The following is a 16,688-nucleotide window of genomic DNA, read 5'->3' as shown; positions in this document are numbered from 1 at the left end:
AATCCCATCCCCTGTCCCCATCTGGGTTTGGCCCACTCCTTGCCCCCGCGACTCACGAGGTCCTCCTCTGGGGCTATGAAAGCAGAAGCCTTAAGGACCAGGCTGCCCTAAGTCTTGGCCAAGCTCAGAGGGAAAACAGGGCTTAGAGTTGGAGGCCCAAGGAGCAGCTGTCAGGGTTTGGGTGTATTTGCATGAGGGGGAGCAGGTGGCTGAGATTTCCCTGACAAATCACAGGCTCGAGTGGCCCCGCCTCCCGGAGGCCCAGAGACACATTTCTCCTCCCAGGCCAGCCGTAGCCACGCCCACCTCGGGCCACCAAAGAAACTGATGCACTTGATGAGTCTGGGCTGAGGGAATCTTCAAGTTCTTTATTGACAGGCTGGGGGAGGGCAATGGGGTTATTCCCCCCTCTCATCCTCCTTATTTGAAGCAGTCAGGCCCTACTCCCTGCCACTCCTTTCCAGGGAGGCATTGCGTCCTCTGTTTGTCCAGGGCTGGAGGTCCATCACCCTGGGGCCAGCCCTGGCTCCTCAGACCCGGTGAGCTCAAGGCTGGTCTGTGCAGCGTCCTCTGAGTCCCGGGCTGGACGATGCTTGTGACCCCGAAGATGGTGGGAGTACAGGGACAGAGAGCTCACTGTTCTGCTCCTGTCACATGGGGTCTTCTTGTAGGTCCTGGCATCAAGGCAGCCCTCACGAGTCAGGTGGTCACATCTCCAAGGAGCTGGCTCAGCCTCTCACAGCTCCTCTCGGACCCGAGGCAGCTTCCCAGCTTTGTCCTGGACCCGCTGAAGCCTGCGGCTGGGGGGTTCTGGGGAAGGGTCTTTGCTGGGCATTTCTTCCTCCTCCTCCTCTGGCTCCTGCAGCAGCTCTTTAGCTTCTGTCCACTCCTGGGAGGTGGGAGAAGAGTGGCCCAATTCCCTGCCTCCACCCTGCCCCGAGGACCCTCCCTGGGTCACCTCAGCCCCTGCCCCTCTCCAGTCAGCCTGCCCACGCTTCACACACCACAGGAGGCACCCTTCCTATTCCTGCCCCTCCTCACCTGCTCCCTGTGCTCAGGTGCCCAGGTGTGCCAAAGTGCCAGGGCACAGCGCCGGCCCCGAGTCACGGCCCACACTCCGTGGGGATTCTCCCCTCCGGAGCTGAAGGCCACGAGGCGTCCACAGCGAGGGCGAACCTGAGCCTGGGGGATGAGGGCAGGTTCAACTCCAGAGATAGGCCTTCAGAGAACTCAGCCCTGACTCCCAGGTCAAGATAGGGCAGGGGGCACCGGAAGGTCAGCTCTCTTGCCCATCGCTTCTCACACCTTAATCCAGGGACTCTCTTGGGACAAATGGGAAACTGGACTCAGTCTGGGGAGCACAAACGCCAGACTGAGGCTAAAGGAGTTGGAGCCAAAGGGAGAAAGGGCTTCCATTAAGGGTCTCCTGCTGACTCCTTCCCCTGGTGCCCTGACTTTTCTCGTCCACTCCTTTGACCTGGATGTGAAGTAATCTGTGGAAATGAGCACAGGACCAGACTCTGCATATTGGGGATAAGGATCTTGGGGACAGTCTTCCTCCCCAAGGAAGGCTTGGATTATAGGTAGCTGGTGGTGGCAAGCAGAGAAGGAGGTAGTTGGGTACGACAGAGCAACAGACAATGAGAAATCATTGTCCCTCTCCTGCTTCTCCCTATTTCTAGCCCCTAGCTTCTACCTGGAATAGGGACTTGGGGTCGTGTGTTCACCCACCCTCCTTTAGGAGGCGAGGCAAACACTGAAGGCAGGGACTGGAGGGGCCACTTTGGAATATCCTGAGGGTGGAGGGGGTGGTGCATAACCAACTCCTGCTAGGAGAGCACCTGAACACAGACAAGTGGTGAAGAAGCCAGGAAAGGAAAGGGTTAGAGTGGCCCCAGCCATTTCCCTGCATTTGCCTCTGGGAACCTTCTGTTTTGAATCCTGAGCCCACAGCTGGACTCCCTGTCTCCACCCCTACCCCATTTACCCGGACAGTGAGGGCATTGGGCTCTGTGAAGAACAGGTCCCCGCCCTGGAAGTCATCGTTGAGGTAGAGGACTCCGCTGGAGGAAGAAGACAGGAGGCAGTGAGACCCCAGCCCGGGCCCCCTGCCGGACCCCTGGAGGAGCGGCCCTACCTGTAGTCTCGATAAGTGTAGGCCGGGGGCTCCCGCCAGCACTCTCCCGTGTCAGGGTCCAGGACGCAGTTGTCAGCATGCACGGGGTGACTCAGGTCCATGCGCTGCTCCTGCTCCCCTAGGAGGCAGCGGGGCCTGGCGAATGCCCCTTGGGCCCCGTGCCCATCCACCACTGCCCACACCCACCCTGAGGCTTGGGGGTCACAGCTGAGCAGAGAGGCCAGGCCCCCACTGGGCAGGGGAATCGGTCTTTTCGGAGTGAAGATGAACCCACACCATGTGAGGGTGCTGAGAGTATGTGGTTCCTCACAGGGCCCCGAGGCTGGGGAGGAACAGCGGGGTCCTGGCAGTTACCTTCGATGGCAGTGCGGCACACCAGGTGCGTGAAGGAGAGATGCAGGGGCCGCTCCGGGGAGAAGTAGGCCTGAGTTAAGGTCCGTACACGCTCACTCACCTCCAGAAGCAGCTTAGCACCCTGAGTGCCCACGGCCCCAGCACGGGCCAGCTGCAGGCAGTGGAAGGGCGAGAAAGGCAATGGAAGGGTTGCTTTGGAGTCTCTCTGCAGCCAGCTCTGTCCATCAGCCTCAGCTGCTCCTTCCACAGGGCTCCATAACAACCTCTCCTCAACCCTGGGCAGGACTCAAGGACCCTCAGTCCCAGGAGAGCCCCTCCATGGGGGAAGCCCAGGCCCTGGTGCCCAGCCTCCTGTAGACCCTCTTCTCTAGTTCTGGGCATCAGACCAGAGCACAGACCTCTCACCTGTGCAGCCTTGAGCACCGTGAGCCCCTCGAAGCGTTCGTGGGGGCTGTGAGGGGAGCGGCGGCCCCGATAGCCAGACCTGGCTCCTGCCTCAGCTGCATCCTACATGGGGAGAGAGTTTACTTTGGAGTCACTGTCCTTCAGCCCCAGACTTTTGACCACATCACTGCCCACAGGCTACAACCCTCCCACTCCCTGGAAGAGGCTAGAAGCTCCCAGAGTTCTCTGGTGGCTCCTTTTCCTGAGCTGCTGCCCTTCCCCAGAGAATGACTACCTTCAGGTCTGAATTATTACTCTCTAGTAAAGACCTGGGATCCCTGGCTGAGGGGCCTGTGCACGGATCTCTGGAGAGCATCCTATGGTGGAAAAAGGGCTTCTGCGAGGGTAAGGGCAGCTGGGAAAGGGGTGCAGCAAGGGCTTGGCCCAATGAGCCAAGAACTGAGGAGTCCCTCTGGAAACATGACTCTAGCGGGAGGCTCAACAGTCAAACCAGGTCAACTAAGGCATCTCTCTCTGACCTCTTCCCACTTTACGCGCTTGGAGGACTGGAGAACCCATGATGTGAAGTCTCAATTACCCCATAGCTACACAAAACTGTCATCACCTGGGGGGTTTCCTGGTATCTGGGTGTCCTTTCCTGATACCTATTCTTGTCTGCTGTTTGAAACTCAGTTAAATTACCACTACCTAGTTATCCCATTATATAAACCTTGTCCCTGAGAGACCACCTTGTCACGCAAGCCATCTAATCTTTTGTTCCTGTAGTCAATCATTCATCCATCTAACTTGTACTGAGCGTCTACTAAGTGCCAGGCACTGTTCTAGGCACTGGGGACACAGCTGTGAACATGAAGAGGTCCCTGCTCTTATAGGGTTTATATTTTCAGATAACAAACAAACCAACCAGATCCATTCAGATAGGTGTTATGATGAAAAAAACTGGGCTACAACCTTGAGAGTACCCAGGCTGGGGTTGGGGGACAGCAAATGAGGGGACATGTGAATTGAAACCAAGTGATACAAAGAAGCCACTGCAATACTCGAGAGCAGGAGAAATAGCGAGTGCAAAGGTCCTGAGGCCAGAATGAGTTTAGTGTGATGAAGGAACAGAAAGGTCTGGTACTTGGGAGTTATCCTTGATGCCATTCTTTCATTCCACGTAGATTTAGTCCTTACTTTTTCTATCTTTGATTTTCTAAATATTTCTCATCTGTCCCCCTCTCTTCACTCCCATGAAATGAGGACCTAACCCAAAGCAGAGACACCCCTGCGTCAGGCCAGGGTCTCCCCGTTACATTCTCCTCGCGTTGTATTTCTCCACGCTGCCACTAGAGGGGTCTACCAGTTCTACAGGATGGTGGTGGCTCCTTAAATGCTTCTATAAGCTGTCCTACCATCCTTGGTGGGGTACAGAAGGCCCTTCACCATCTCCCCTGTGCTTCCAGCTCTGGGCCTCTCCTCGGTAACACCTATGAATAACATAACAGCCTGATGATAGCGACAGCTAAATACTGAACACTTTCTTTATTCTTCTAAGATCTTTACCATGTACTAACTCATTAAATCCTCAATGTATTTAGCCCCACTTTATAGAGGGGGGAACTAGGCTCAGAGATGCTAGATTACATTGCCCAACATCACCCAGATGGTCATTGTGGGGTCTGCCTTATGCTCTTAACCCCTGTGCTCCACTGCAGCTGCCAGAATACCTTGGCTTTCTCCCTCCTAGCCTGACTCTCCTCTCTTTCTCTGCCTCACTAACTCCATTGTTAAGACTGAGCTCAAAGGCCACCCAACACCCCAAGCCTTTTATGACCTTGCATTTCAATGCTTTTTTTTTTTTTTTAAAGATCTTATTTCTTCTTAGAGGGGTGGGGAGGGAGGGAGAGAAACATCGATGTGTGAGAGAAACATCCATTGGTTGCCTCTTGCATGCTCCCAGCCGGGGGCCTGGCTCGAAACCCAGGCCTGTGCCCTGACTTGGAATCAAACCAGCTGAACTTTCAGTTCGCAGGCTGGCGCTCAATCTACTGAGCCACACCGGCCAGGGTGCATTTCGGTGCTTCTATCTGAAGGAGTACACACTTCTTCTATCAAAATTATCACCCGCCCTAATTATGTGTCTCCACACCCAATTCCTCTTCTCTCCAGTGACTCCTGGGTGCAGGGTCAGTGTTCGACTACCTCTCCCTAGAACCTAGAAGTTTTGAGCACACAGCAGGTGCTCCGAGAGTGTGTGTTGAAGAAACACTAGCCTAGAATGAGTACTGATGCTTCATAAAACGGCAGGCTCAACCTGATGAATATGAATCATTCAACCCAAACTAAGAGGGAATTCAATGGACGGGGGAAAAAAGCCTGTGTCCACTGAGCCACCAGCCAAGCCAGTAACGAAACTCCAAGGAATCCTCACCTGCATACTTACACTTTTTTTATGCCTTTATGTTTTTTGCTTTTGTTTATTGATTTTTTGAGAGAAAGAGACCCGCACGCGCGTGCTCACACACACACACACACACACACACACATCAATTTGTTGTTCCACTTACTGCTGCATCCATTGGTTGATTCCTTTACTTGTGTGCGTGCTGATCAGGGATCAAACCTGCAACCTTGGCGTATCAGGATGACACTCTAACTAAGTGAGCTACCTGGCCAGGGCCCGTTTTTTTGTTTTGCTTTTGTTCTTCCTAGCAACTTCTGGCAAATTCCTTTGTAAAGAATGTTCACCCCATGCCCTCGAGGTTGAGATGAAAAGGAACTTGTCCACAGCAGAGAGGCAGTGGCAAGCCCAGTCCCCACTGGAGAGCCAGACACGGCAGAACAGGGGGCAGGCAGCCGTGCCTGGGGTCCCAATGTGCCACCTACTCATAGGTCTTCTTACCTTGGCCAGCTGCAGCAGCACCCCACACTCGGCTGTGGTGAGCAGACCGTCCAGCACCGCTCGCTCTGACCCATTGAGCTGTCTTGCATCCTGGGTCAGGGTTACTCCCTCCAGGAGGAGGACATCTGCGGGAGAAAGCACAGGGCAGAGGGGACTGAGGGTCTCCTGAAGGCAGGCCCAGCAGTAGCCCCAGCTGGCAGCCCACAGACCTTCCAGGCTCCTGCCTCCTGTTCCCCCAGGAACTTACCCTTCCAATTAGTTAAAGGCTTTGGCTGTGGAGGCTCGTGGTCCCAAGTCCGATGCTCTTGATCCTCTCTCAGGGGTGAGAGATGTGCTCAGTGGATGCACAGACCTGTTCAGACCAGTCTTCCCCAGACCCAGCCTCCCAGGACCCCTTCTGTCACCTTCCAGCTCAGGGCAGGCCCCTCCCACCACTGGCATCTCCTACCTGAGCTTTTCTCTAAGTGTCTCAGGGATGAAAGCGGCTGGAGTCCAGAGATCCTGGGAGAGTCAAGAAAAACTCCATCACCCATGAAGCCCAGCCCCGATCCCCAATATTAGACCCTGAACTACCATATTAAGGTTCTCCTGCTTCTAGTGGTCAAAGTGGAGGTGGGAAAAGCCCTCGTCCCTGGGCCAAACTCTAATACAACATCTTACGTAGCACTAGTTGCCAGGTGCTATTCTAAGAGCTTTACACAGGGAAGTGGGATGGAGAGAAGTGGAGTTACTCACGGGATCCTTGAAGCTGGTCCCCAGGTGCTCCATGGCATAGTAGAGCTGTCTCTTCTCCCCCAGGGATCGAAGGACAAAGCGCTGGATGTCCTGAAGCGGGATGCACAGCGGGGAGCGGAGGGTGTGACAAGGAGAAGTGGGGCAGGGAAGTTAATGTCGGAGGAGAGCAGGGCAGCCCCAGGTTCTACGGGACAGCCTGCTTGCTCCATGGACACGCCACTGTGCCTCCCCGTTCCACTTCCCTGCCTCAGCAGCTTCAGGACATCTGGGCTCAAACTGGGGGAGAAGTCTGTGTACAGGGTGGGGGCAGGCAGGGGTGAGGTTAAGGGAAGAGAAATGGGCTGGCACAAGTGGACCTGGAGTCTGAAGCGGGGGCGGGGCATGGAGACAAGTCAGTGCTGACTTGATGTTGCCTCTGGGGACTAGAATACTTGAGCCAGAATGGGGGCATGGAGTTGAGGTTACTGCTCAGGTGTATGTGTCTGATTTAGGGCTACCTCATGCTACAAGTCAGGGAGGGGTACCTCTCTTGGCCCGAGGCCAGGTCTCGGCTCTCCCAGCTGGGCCTGGTACTGTTTCAGAGCTTCCTTGGCAGCCTCATCCTCCGGATAGAAGAGCAGCACACTCAGGACATTTTCCACAGCCTGGGACAGATTCCCCACTGGGGACAGAGCAACAGCGTCGGGTGGGGCACACAGAATGAGAATGGCCATGACCCCTGGACAGAGGCAGCAATGACAGGTGCCAGAGGCAGAGCCCGAAAAGGTGATCTCCCAAAGCCAACAAACTCCAAACCCCCAGACATGCTCGTCCGCTGCTTCTTTTCAAAGCTCACTCAAACATACCTGAGCTGAATGGGCAGAATTCAAAGGGGAGGAAGAGAGAAAAGAATAAAGTAAGGTGAGAAGCAGCAAGGGCAGAAGGAGCCCTGTGACCCATCTCCTGAGCCTTCCACAGTGGTGCCAAAGGAAAGCCACTTAGAGTCCTCCAGGAGCGATGGTCCCCGTGGAGACCTGACCAACTACAGATCCAGAGACAGATGGGAGGGATGGAGGGAGAGACAAGGCTCAGGATGCCATCCAAGTCAAACCTCCCCTTTCCCTGTTTCCAATCCATCACCCCCAGGGCTCACCCTTCCCCAACTGACCCTGAGCATGGGCTTCATGCAGCCGCCTCAGCTGGCTGGGAAGGAAGTCGGGGACAGGGAAGCTGCGACCAGGTCGTGTGGCTGTATCCCCTACGCAGCGTTGCCGGCACTGCAGGACCCGAATCCAGTGTCCTGTGGAGGACACATAGGACCCGAAGGCCCTTCAGCTTGTCGTGCTCCTCCTCCCAGCACTGTGGCCCCACCGCACTCCCAGCTCCTTACCAGCAATAGCCTCGTAGAGGCCCGCCTGGCTCCCCGTTCCCTCCTCCTCTTCACCCCTTTGATGCTCCTCAGGCCCCTCGCAGCCAGCCCGGCAGCTCTCCACCTGGGCCAGGCTCTCCTGCAGGGCCTCCTCGAGCCTGGGCAGTGCCAACTCTGCCTCCTGGCGTCCCAACAGCTCCAGGCCCGAGTCATAGGCCACCTGTTGTAGAGGGGAATGCTCAGTCACCTGAGATCCTGGGGGCACCGCTGCCCAACAAGATTAGGAGGCAGAAAGAAGGGGAGGAGTGTTGGCCTCATTTGGGGCATGGACTCCAGGTCCCACTTCACCTTGGGGAACACAGGGGTGGGCCTCAGGATGGGAATGTCAGAGGACGGGACTTTAGGGGTCCTCAGGAAGAAACTAAGTCCCAGGGAGGGGCTCCCCACCCGGGGTCCCTGAGAACGGTACCCAGATCTCCTGAAGCCCAAGACACACAGGGCCACAGTCTGGGAAGGCCTGTGCATCCTCTCAGTCAAGCGTTGGGGGAGGGACAGGGGTCCCGCTGAGGGTCTCACCCAGTGTGGAGGCGTCTCCAGGTCCCGGAAGCTCTGCCGCCTAACCCCAGACATACGTCTGTACTTAGCCATGTCCTCCCGCATCTGCAGGTGCGTGGGGTTTGCGACAAAGAAGGTGTGAGCTGCGGCTGCTGCCAGGTCCAACTTCTTCAGCTGAGAAGCAGGAAGAAAGAGGAAGTCAGTGCCCTGAGGGGTGGGTTCAGATCTCTGCCTCTCACCAGCCTGTCCACCCCAGACACACACCTGGGACTGCCCCAGAGCCTTCTGGAAGATGAGCCAGTCAGGACTGCCCACCTCCCAAACTCCATACTGGACAACAGTATGTTGGCACTCTCAGGAGCCTGGCAGCTAAGGAAAGCGGGTCTAAAGACTTTGGAGTCAGTGGGACGTGGTCAGAGGGGCCTCAGTCTGGGAGACAGGAGGAAGTGATGGCCAAGTAAGGTGGTAAGTAGGGGAGACCTGAGTGACCAGCAAAACCCGTAGGTCTCTAGGACCCTGAAGTGAGGTATGTGACCAGCCCCCCTTCCCCAGCCACGTAGACAGTAGACAACGGCTACAGTGTCAGTAGCTGCGCAGGGTCCACTGTCCCCATCACCGCACGCTCAGATATTCTTCCTCACGGGCCCGCAGCCTGACGCCCCTCCTCTTATCTTCCCAAAGCTCCCTCCTGCCCCACGGAAAGTCTCACACTCACCCTCCTCCCCACACTTCCCGTCCGGCAGCGGTTCCGCCCCTACCCCCTCAGCTTCATCCCTAGGAAGAAGCAGAGCTCATCTCCAAGGCAGTCTCAGAAAGACCGACTAAGATTTCAGGCCCCTTCCCTCCACCTTCAATCTACTTTCACTCCGCTTCAAGACCCCCGTCCCATTCCAACTTTGCTCGCACTCTCCCTTAGGTCGTCCCTCTGAAACTTCAGTGAGTACTGGATGTGACTTTGGAAGGCCCTACTCAAAAGGAGAGGTCCGTTGACCGCCCCCTAAAGCCCCACCCGAGCCCAGACGCTGGCATTCCGCCCTCTCCTGGTGAGCAAAAGTAGGGCAACGATAGGAGTCGGAGCAGAATCCCGCAATTCGCCCTGGCGGCTGGCGCACCTGGTAGTAGGCCCTCTGCAGGTAGTTGTAGGGCTCCCGGCGGCGAAAGGCGTCCCGCAAAGAGCTCCCCACGCGGAGCCGCGTCGCGCCCCCGGGACCCAGCCTGAGCGCCATGCACTGGCTCAGGCACTCCGCGCGGCGCAGCGCGGCGCGGAGCAGCAACCGCTCCCAGGCTCCGGGTGCTGTTCCGGGCCGGGAGTCAGCCCCCGCTGCGTCGGGGAGGGCAGCCCCCAGTTCGGCCGCACAGCGCTCTCCGCAGTCCCGCCGCGCGCGGCCCAGCTCCGCATAGCTACGCAGCGCCTCCCGCAGCAGCGCCACCGCCGGTGCCCAGGCCCCCGCCGAGTAGGCACGCAGCCCGTCGGCGTAGAGCAAGTCAGGGGCTTGGGGGGGGGCGCCCCGGGGGACAGCGTGGCCAGGCCCGGGGGCTCGGGGGACCCCGGAGGAGGCAGCAGGAGCAGGAGCAGCAGCAAGCGAAGGAGCCGGAGCATGGTGCCGGAGCCTCCGGCGGCTGCCGAAGGGAAATGCGGGATCGGAGAGGGAGAGAGAGGAAAGGGGGCAGGGAGAGGGAGGGGAAAGGAAGGAGAGATAGAGAGGAGGGAGGAGATGAAGGGAGAAGGAATGAATGAGCCGAGCCAAAGAGAGCTGATGGGGCTGAGACCCAATCCTGGGAGAGGCCAATGAGTGAGAGAGAGAAGTCAGAGGGAACCTGGCAGAAAGTGGAGAAAGCAGTCCTTAAGACGAGCGGGGTACTGTGGCAGGAGAAACAGACCAAAAAACAAATCATGGTTAGAGAGTAACTGGCCTGAACTGCGGCGGGCCTGGTGCTTTGGAAGACTGCATGAGGAGCCTCCTCGGACCCTTGACGCCAGATCCTGAGGCCCACGGAGTGGGAGTCACTGCTATAGCTGTGTTCCCTGCTCCCCTCCACTCTTGGGGCCAAGAAAAGGAGTGTGGGTGCCTCCCACATGCTCACGCGCCCCCGCCCCAAACTCCTGGAAAAAAGAGCTTCAGAATGCAACATGGAGGAGGGTAAACTCCAGGCCAGCGACACCACGTCAGGCCCAAACTCTTTCCTGCCCAGTAACTGGGCCCCTAAAGGATTTCCGGGAAGAAGGCATGGGGAACAGGGTCACACTTTAAAACAACCTCCACAGATCTGAACAAAGATCTGTTAGGCCCCAAACCGGTGACTCCAGTGCCCCCCACCATCCCAGCATGAGATGCTCTTATGAGCCTTTCTCTGTGTATGTCTGCAGGTTTAAGTTTGTTTGTCTTTCTCAGTGGGTATTTCTGTGCCTCTGTCCACTGCCCTTGCTCTGTTTTGTCCTCTATAAGCCACTCAACCCCCCCCCCCCCCCCCAGCCTATGGCCACATACCCTTTCCCAACATCGTACACTGCACACAGAGATTTCCATGGTAACACTTCAAACTTTAATACATTTTCCTAGGGGTGATGGAAGATGAGTAGGGCATCTGGTAGCTTGGATCGGAGATGGCAGGGGCTCCGGGACCCCAGATACAGCGTCCATTCCCTGGAGTCTGGAGGCAGCTGCCCTCGGCTCAGGGCCAGAAGGACCCCCTCCTCTGAGTCCAGCAGGCCCACTTGGGCTCACAGGGTCAGCTGGGAGAACATGGGGTTACCTGGACCCCAGGGTCCTCCCCAACCTCTTGCACTTTCCTCACCTCCTGTCAGGGAGCAGCGTCTCCCCACACTTAGCCCCAAGGGAAGTCCAATGGCTCTGCTATCAGGGGACCCTAGGGAGAGTCGGCGGGGTGAGGGACCCAGTGGCCTGGGCCTGCGAGGAGAGGCAGTCGGAGAAGGCAGAGGTGTCTCGTCAATGAAGGTGGTGATCTCCTCCCGGAAGAAGCCAGGACCCCGTGGGGGCCCCCCACCTGACCCCAGCACCCCACCCTCCAGGAATTGTCGAAGGCTGGCTAGCCCTCCACCTTCAGCCTCCTCATCCTCCTCATCCTCCAGCCTTTGTCTTGGTCCCAGGTATTCAGGAGGGTCCCCCAGGGCCCGGCTCTGGGCTGGGAGGACCCGGATGTCATCAGAGGATGACCACTTGTGCAGGAAGGAGCCCGGTGTCCGAGGAGTAGAGAAGATGTTGGTCTCATCATGGGACAGACGACGAGACAGAGGGACCTGGGGAGAGGAGCAGTAGACCCTGAGGTGCTGCAGGGACAAAGGAGGTAAAAGCAGGGACCAAAGTGGGGACTCTGCAAGATGGCTCCACCCCCTTAAACTACAAAATACCCTGTGATAGGCAAACCTGAACCTGAGAGTTCTGAAGGGGAGCTTCTCTTGCCATGCCTTTCTTTTCCCCACCCGTTATGTGCCCTGCAGGCGAGGGCTAGGGAGTGGGTGGTTGGGATGGATAACAGAGACTGAAGAAAAGTAATGGTAATGAAGGGACACCCAGAATAGGAGGTATACTCCCTAGTCCCATACCTGTAAGTAGTGAACCCTCTCAAGAGGGGGAAAGAGCATGTGCCTCCCAGGCAGCAGCTTCACCTGGGTGGGGTCCCCTGGTCCTGTGGCCCCATTGGCATCGAAGCGAACTTTGCACACTCGGCCATCTGCATAGTCATCACAGCCCCCATCTAGGTGAGAAAAGAGGCAAAGTGATTACTGGTAAGGAATGCCCACCACTCCCCACTCCCCTTTAAAATCTCCCACCCCCCTTTTTTTATGAAGTTCCTTGGAGAATCTTTCCCTTCCCACTACTCTGTAAGCTCCAAGAAGAAAGTGAGAGTGGTCGGTTGCATTCAATACTGAATCCATAGCGCAGCATACATATACACATACTTACTGAAACAATCATTACCCCTTCACTCCCCCCACCCTCGCAGAAAAAAACTATTCCTATAGCTGGGGTCCCATTCAGGAAGCTTAGCCTCCCCTTGGTTCCACATCCTTCCTTTATGGTTGTTAGGACTCTGGACTGTTTCTCAGGCGCTCTGCCCATTGGAGGCAGAGCTGGGCAGTGTGGACTTCCAGAGGAGAAGCAATACTCCTTGGAGGGAGCCCTCAGTGCAAAAGGTGGATTTACGTCGTGGCGTTTGGTTAGAGAAAAGGGGACCTGGAGTCAGCCCAGGGGCAGAGCCCGTTCTGTCCAGCAGAGGGCACTCTAGGGCAGCCCGTCCCCACACAGACAAGGGCTGGTAGAACGGGGCAGAAACGGGAGTCGATGCCCAGGAAAAAAGCCCGGTCACTCTTCTGACCGTCGTCGCCATCCTCCTCGGACATGATAGCCACGCACTGCTCCCACACTGTGCGCACGTCTGCGCGGTAGCGCTCGCAGGACCAGATGAAGGAGGGCAGCAGCAGCGTCTGTGCCATGGAGCACCACAGCACAGCCAGCACCATCCACGGGGGAGCCGAGTCCGACTTAAGAGAGAAGAAGCTCACCACCTGGTGGGAGGATGGGGAATGGCGCTCGGTTAGGGCCCAGAGCGCAGGGGGCCCCCTTGACCCCAGATCCGATGATACCCTAGTGCAGCTGGTGGACAAGAAGTAGGAAGGGATGGCCCTGATCGCATCGGATTATGACAAAACCAAATTTGGAGGTGGAGACAGAGAAGGGGTTGACTCAGTAGGAGGTCAGGGGAGAGTACTAGCGTGAAGCACTGGGTCCCGAGGGAGAGGAGCAGAAGTACTACAGCAAACCTGAAGACACAAAAATTCAGGAATAGGGACCAGGTGGGGATGCAAAGAGCTGGGGCGGTGGGGTGAGCTCTCTGGGGTTTCCACCCAGGAGTGCTCAGAGACGCTGTGATATCCAGAGGGAATTAGGAAATGGAAAGCGGAGCTAAGCAACTGAATAATAGGTCTGGGGTGCTGAATAGTGGAGCTTTGGGACAGACAATAGAGGATAGGTAGTAGGCTGAACGATAGATGATGGAATTGAGTAGTGGGAACTGGAAAACAGACAATGGAGCTGGGGGTAACGGGAACCGGAAGATGGATGATAGAGACGGAGACCCGCAAATGGAGTGGGGATGGGGAAAAGAGGGGAAGATGGAGTTGGAGGTCAGGTGATTGTGCTGGGGCCTGGTTTGGGAAGAACAGGAGGAGGGACCCCAATCTCACCAAGATGGGCACCCCTGTGAGTGAGTCATAGAGAAAGACGATGGCGCTGACCAAGTTGGTGACCTGCAGGGATGTCTTGGCCGACTCGGAGCCGTCCAGCGAGGACCGCCGCTTCCCTCGGGCATCTTCCACCACAATGGCTGGCACCTCGAAGGCTGGCCGTGTACCCAAGCCCCCTGGCCCACTCCCTTTGGCCCCACCCCCACCCCCCACTCTCCGGGCCTGCCGAGCCCTCCGGGGCCTGGCCCACAGTGTCTGGTAAAAGGTTATGGCCACACAGACCAGCCCCATGACAATGCCCCCGAGTAGCAAGAGGCTGAAGCAAACGCCAAAGCCGAGGCCAATCTTGGAGACTATGAACTGGCAGCCTCGGGCGTAGTAGCGCTCACCGTTGTTGTGCCAGCCAATGGAGGGCAGTGTGGAGAGGATGAAGCTGACCATCCAGATGCCCATGACAGCATGCAGAGCCTGCTTCTTGGCATTGCTGAGGCGGTAGTTGACAGGCCAACGCACCATCCACATGCGATGGTAGGAGAGTGAGGCAACTGTGAAGCAGGTGGCCAGGGCCAGTGTGTAGTAGGTGGACACAAAGACCTTGCAGATGCTCTCATTCCAGTCATAGTCAGAGGAAGCCTGGCGCCGGAGCTGCACCACAGCAAAGGTGGTGAGGGGCACAGCCGCCATGAGTATGTGTGTGCCGGCCAGGAAGCAGAGCAGCAACTCTAATGGCTTGTGCTTCTGCTGCTTGGCAGAGATGCTGAGGATGATCCAGGCATTGGCCAGCAGGGCCAGGAGCCCACAGGCCAGCCAGGACAACGCGTTTGAGCGCAGGGAGGCCTCCTCTGGCCCCACCCCACCCCGAGCCATCCTATCTTTGGCCCCCCACCCCCTTTGAACTCCTGGGGGTGGGGGCTAGGTCTCACCCAGGAGCCCCGCTCACACACACTCCCATGATGCCCACAGTCCTTGCCTTGTAATGAAGCAGGCAGCCCCTAGGTCCACCCTACTGCTCAGCATTGCCTGACTGACTCAGCTAAGCTCAGGTGTGGAAAGAAGGGGAGGAGATTGGGGGTCAGCAGAGGTGGTCCTTAGCTTCCATATTGGGTAGGACCCTTCCTGAAGTATCCCTGTAGTTGACTGGAGGGACTGACTGGCTGGTTTCGGAACTATGAGGCTGGCTGGGGAGCTCTGGCCCCCATGCTCGGACTTGCAGATCTCTTCGTCTTCTGGTTCCTGCCTGGTCGGTGAGGGATCTTCTGGATGCCACGAGGGGTGTGAGGTTGGGGCTCAGCCACCTGGACAAACTGCAAGGGAAGGTAAGATGTGGAAGGGGGCAGACGAAGTAGGCTGGTCTCCAACTGGCATCTTGCGTTCCCTTTGAAACTATAAAAGTGACTGATTACTAGGGTTCATGGGGTCATTGAGAACATTATCCTGCCTTAAATCAGATGGTGGCTCAAACACCCGACAAGCTAAGAGCCATGCTTTCCAGACCTCCAGGAAAGAAGGTATTCTGACCTCCTGTGTCCTATTCGTTTTCAGCCCTTTTCCTCCCTCTGGCACCTCAGGTTCCTTCTTCTCCCGTCTCCTGTTCAGTGCTACTCAACCCCCATCCTCATGCCCCAGAATCGCTCTTCAGAGCTACTGATGGCAGAGGCATGACTTGTTTCTTCCTGAGGGGTCACAATAAGCGGGGATATGGTGTGCCAGCCCCTCCCCAAACTTCCAGGCTCCCGGGCCGTGGCCTTGGTGTTCGGCCCCATCTCCCCGCACTTGCATGACTGCCATCAGCTCCCCAGGAATCTGGGAAGATGGGAGAATGGAGGCTGGGGCCGAGGGGGGACTAGGGAACCTGAAGGCGGGGAAACGGCTGACATCAGAAGCATCCAGAAATGGAAAGAGGGGGAACTAAGGGGAAGGAGGAGAATTTTCGCAGAAGAGAAATAAAGAGGGGGCAAAGTGATAGTATCTGAAAATAGAAGGAAAAGGCCAGAGACTCCTGGAGAGAAGGCTTCAGAGGGAGCAGGTTTGGAAGGAGGGAGGGAGGCAGGCAGCAGGGAATAAGGAGGCAGAGAAGAGAAGCTCAATGATAAGGTGCTGACTCCCACCAGTAGACCTTGAGTCTTTCCTCCCCTGTCCCAGCCTCAGTTTCCCCCTGATGGGAGGGAAGGTAGTCCTGAATTTCATGACCCTGAGCTTCAGTAAGCCCTGGGGTGGGGGTGGGAGGGCTAAGAGGAAATCAGGTGCAACCCTAAACAGAGTGGAGGCAGGAAGATGGGCAGAACGGTTTTGGGATAAATGGGAGGAAAAATGGGGCACAGCAGTGGGAAGGGTCTGTTTCCTGTGTAAGAGCCCCAGACCCTTGCCCTCCTCCAGAGGTCCTAGTCCACCCCCAACCTTTGTCTTCTCTCTGGAGCCCAGTACACCCTAGTTGCCATGGCAATGGCCAGCCAGAGGGAGGTGGAGAGAATTGGCCGGGAGCGCCTCCCCCACTTTCCTCCCCACCCCACCCCCGCCCCCAACAACCTCGAACCCCTTCCCACCCACCCCTACCCCGGCCCAGCCGATGGGCTCAGGAAGAAAGAGATGGGGAGTCAGAGAGGGAGGAAGGCAGGAAGGATCTGAAGGACAGAGAGAAGGGCAGAGAAAAATCAGAGGAAGGTGGGAGGGGGCATCTGGGGGGCTCCAGGGCAGATACGGGGTCCAGCGTTCTTCGCCCCTCGGGGTGAAGGGGTAAGGTTAGGCGGCTCCTCCCTTGTGCCGCCCACCGGGTTCTCCAGGGTAGAAACAGCAGGTGGCTGGGGAGGAGGGGCCGGTCGGAGCGGAGAGGAGGCAGCTGGGGGTGGGGACGGGGGCGAGGGGAGGGGACCGCGGGGGGACAGGGCAGGGGTCGGCTTACCTCCGGCTGCGCCCGGCACTGCCATGGAGACAGCACTCCCGACAAGGCCCGCCTGCTCCCGCTCGCCCGCCCTCCTCCGCCCTCCCCCACTCCTGGCCGCTCTCCCTCCCCTCGGTCCCAGCCTCTTGCGCTCAGCCCGCCCGCACTCCGTCTCCGTCCCCCGGG

The 16,688-nt window shown here is 57.4% G+C and overlaps 2 protein-coding genes across 2 annotated transcripts; both read right to left on the bottom strand.

The window, feature by feature from the left end:
• Positions 1 to 366: 366 nt before the first annotated feature.
• Positions 367 to 10,018, bottom strand: P3H3 (prolyl 3-hydroxylase 3). Its single transcript, XM_054574750.1, is given in 16 exon segments — positions 367 to 889; positions 1,042 to 1,182; positions 1,988 to 2,063; positions 2,138 to 2,255; positions 2,492 to 2,642; positions 2,897 to 2,998; positions 5,781 to 5,905; positions 6,028 to 6,095; positions 6,229 to 6,281; positions 6,516 to 6,605; positions 7,040 to 7,176; positions 7,663 to 7,794; positions 7,885 to 8,083; positions 8,440 to 8,592; positions 9,531 to 9,926; positions 9,929 to 10,018. Coding segments are annotated over 16 exon segments (2,184 nt in total). The 3' UTR covers positions 367 to 736.
• Positions 10,019 to 11,074: 1,056 nt separating this feature from the next.
• Positions 11,075 to 16,602, bottom strand: GPR162 (G protein-coupled receptor 162). Its single transcript, XM_054574752.1, has 5 exons — positions 16,524 to 16,602; positions 13,625 to 14,928; positions 12,757 to 12,946; positions 11,984 to 12,135; positions 11,075 to 11,677 (listed from the first exon to the last, which is right to left on the bottom strand). Exons 2-5 carry the CDS (start codon positions 14,489 to 14,491, stop codon positions 11,141 to 11,143), a joined length of 1,746 nt encoding a protein of 581 aa, XP_054430727.1. The 5' UTR covers positions 14,492 to 14,928; positions 16,524 to 16,602; the 3' UTR covers positions 11,075 to 11,140.
• Between the last annotated feature and the right edge of the window lie 86 nt (positions 16,603 to 16,688).

The sequence above is a fragment of the Pteronotus mesoamericanus genome, unplaced genomic scaffold (assembly GCF_021234165.1).
Source record: "Pteronotus mesoamericanus isolate MK-2021 breed Mesoamerican mustached bat unplaced genomic scaffold, CSHL_Meso_final contig_263, whole genome shotgun sequence".
Classification (NCBI taxonomy): Eukaryota; Metazoa; Chordata; class Mammalia; order Chiroptera; family Mormoopidae; genus Pteronotus; species Pteronotus mesoamericanus.
Note: the sequence above shows the minus strand (reverse complement) of the source record. Positions and strands in the feature narration are given on the sequence as shown.